Genomic DNA, 840 nt, shown 5'->3' on the forward strand with positions numbered 1-840 from the left:
TCCTTGGGATGTTGATCAGATTTAACTCCTCCAAGAGATCCATGTTGATAGGCTCATCCTTAGATAAGATGGTGTGAGTCTCCCCATGTAAGATATACCATCTCAACACCGGCGATAGTGAAGCCCAGATGTAAGGAGATACTGAACCTGGCTTTGATATATTCAAGGCAGAGATCTCCTTCTCAAATTCGGTGTAGATAGAGTCGTCGATGTCGACAACACGATTTGGGTAGAAGGGCTTGATAACTGAGATGTGCTCGTCGATAAGGGGGCACCAGTGATAGCTTCCTTCTGTTGCTAGCGACTTGAACTTGATGATGACTTCAGGAGATATAGAAGGATGGTCTACAACAGGGAGATACGGTTTACCATGGATGAGCTTATTGTGATCCTCAGTACCAACTTGAGATCCCCAGACAAGATAGCGATAACCATCCAAACCATCTTGAGTGAAGATAGGAGTAGCTTCTTCTTGATTACCACCGTTCTTGATAGTCGGATAGATGACAGACTTATCGTTGATGATAGACTTGGGACTGCTGGATGCCATGATAGATACGGGGATACAGATAATACTTGAAATAAAGTCGAATGATCTATCAACTATAGATGATACAAGGCAGCACTAATACGATGAACAGCGCGTAGAATCCGGAAGGACTAAATCGATCAAGTGATCGATGAAAACGCTCCGGGCGCAAACAAAGAGGACACAATGGTGGGGATGTAGTAATCACCAATGATAAAGATAAACCTCAGAGAATACTTATCTATGAGATCTGCTACTTGTGAGGGCTACCATGCAGGATACACTTAACCGATAGTTGAGCAAAACCTTAA

General features: G+C 43.2%; 1 protein-coding gene across 1 annotated transcript; it reads right to left on the reverse strand.

Moving 5' to 3' along the window:
* Positions 1-369: 369 nt before the first annotated feature.
* On the reverse strand, positions 370-550 carry Pmar_PMAR027281 (hypothetical protein; the record flags this gene model as incomplete). Its single annotated transcript, XM_002774790.1, has 1 exon — positions 370-550. A coding segment is annotated over one exon (181 nt), but the record flags the coding sequence as incomplete, so codon positions are not given.
* Positions 551-840: the final 290 nt, after the last annotated feature.

The sequence above is a fragment of the Perkinsus marinus genome (genome assembly GCF_000006405.1).
Source record: "Perkinsus marinus ATCC 50983 genomic scaffold scf_1104296957464, whole genome shotgun sequence".
NCBI lineage: Eukaryota > Perkinsozoa > Perkinsida > Perkinsidae > Perkinsus > Perkinsus marinus.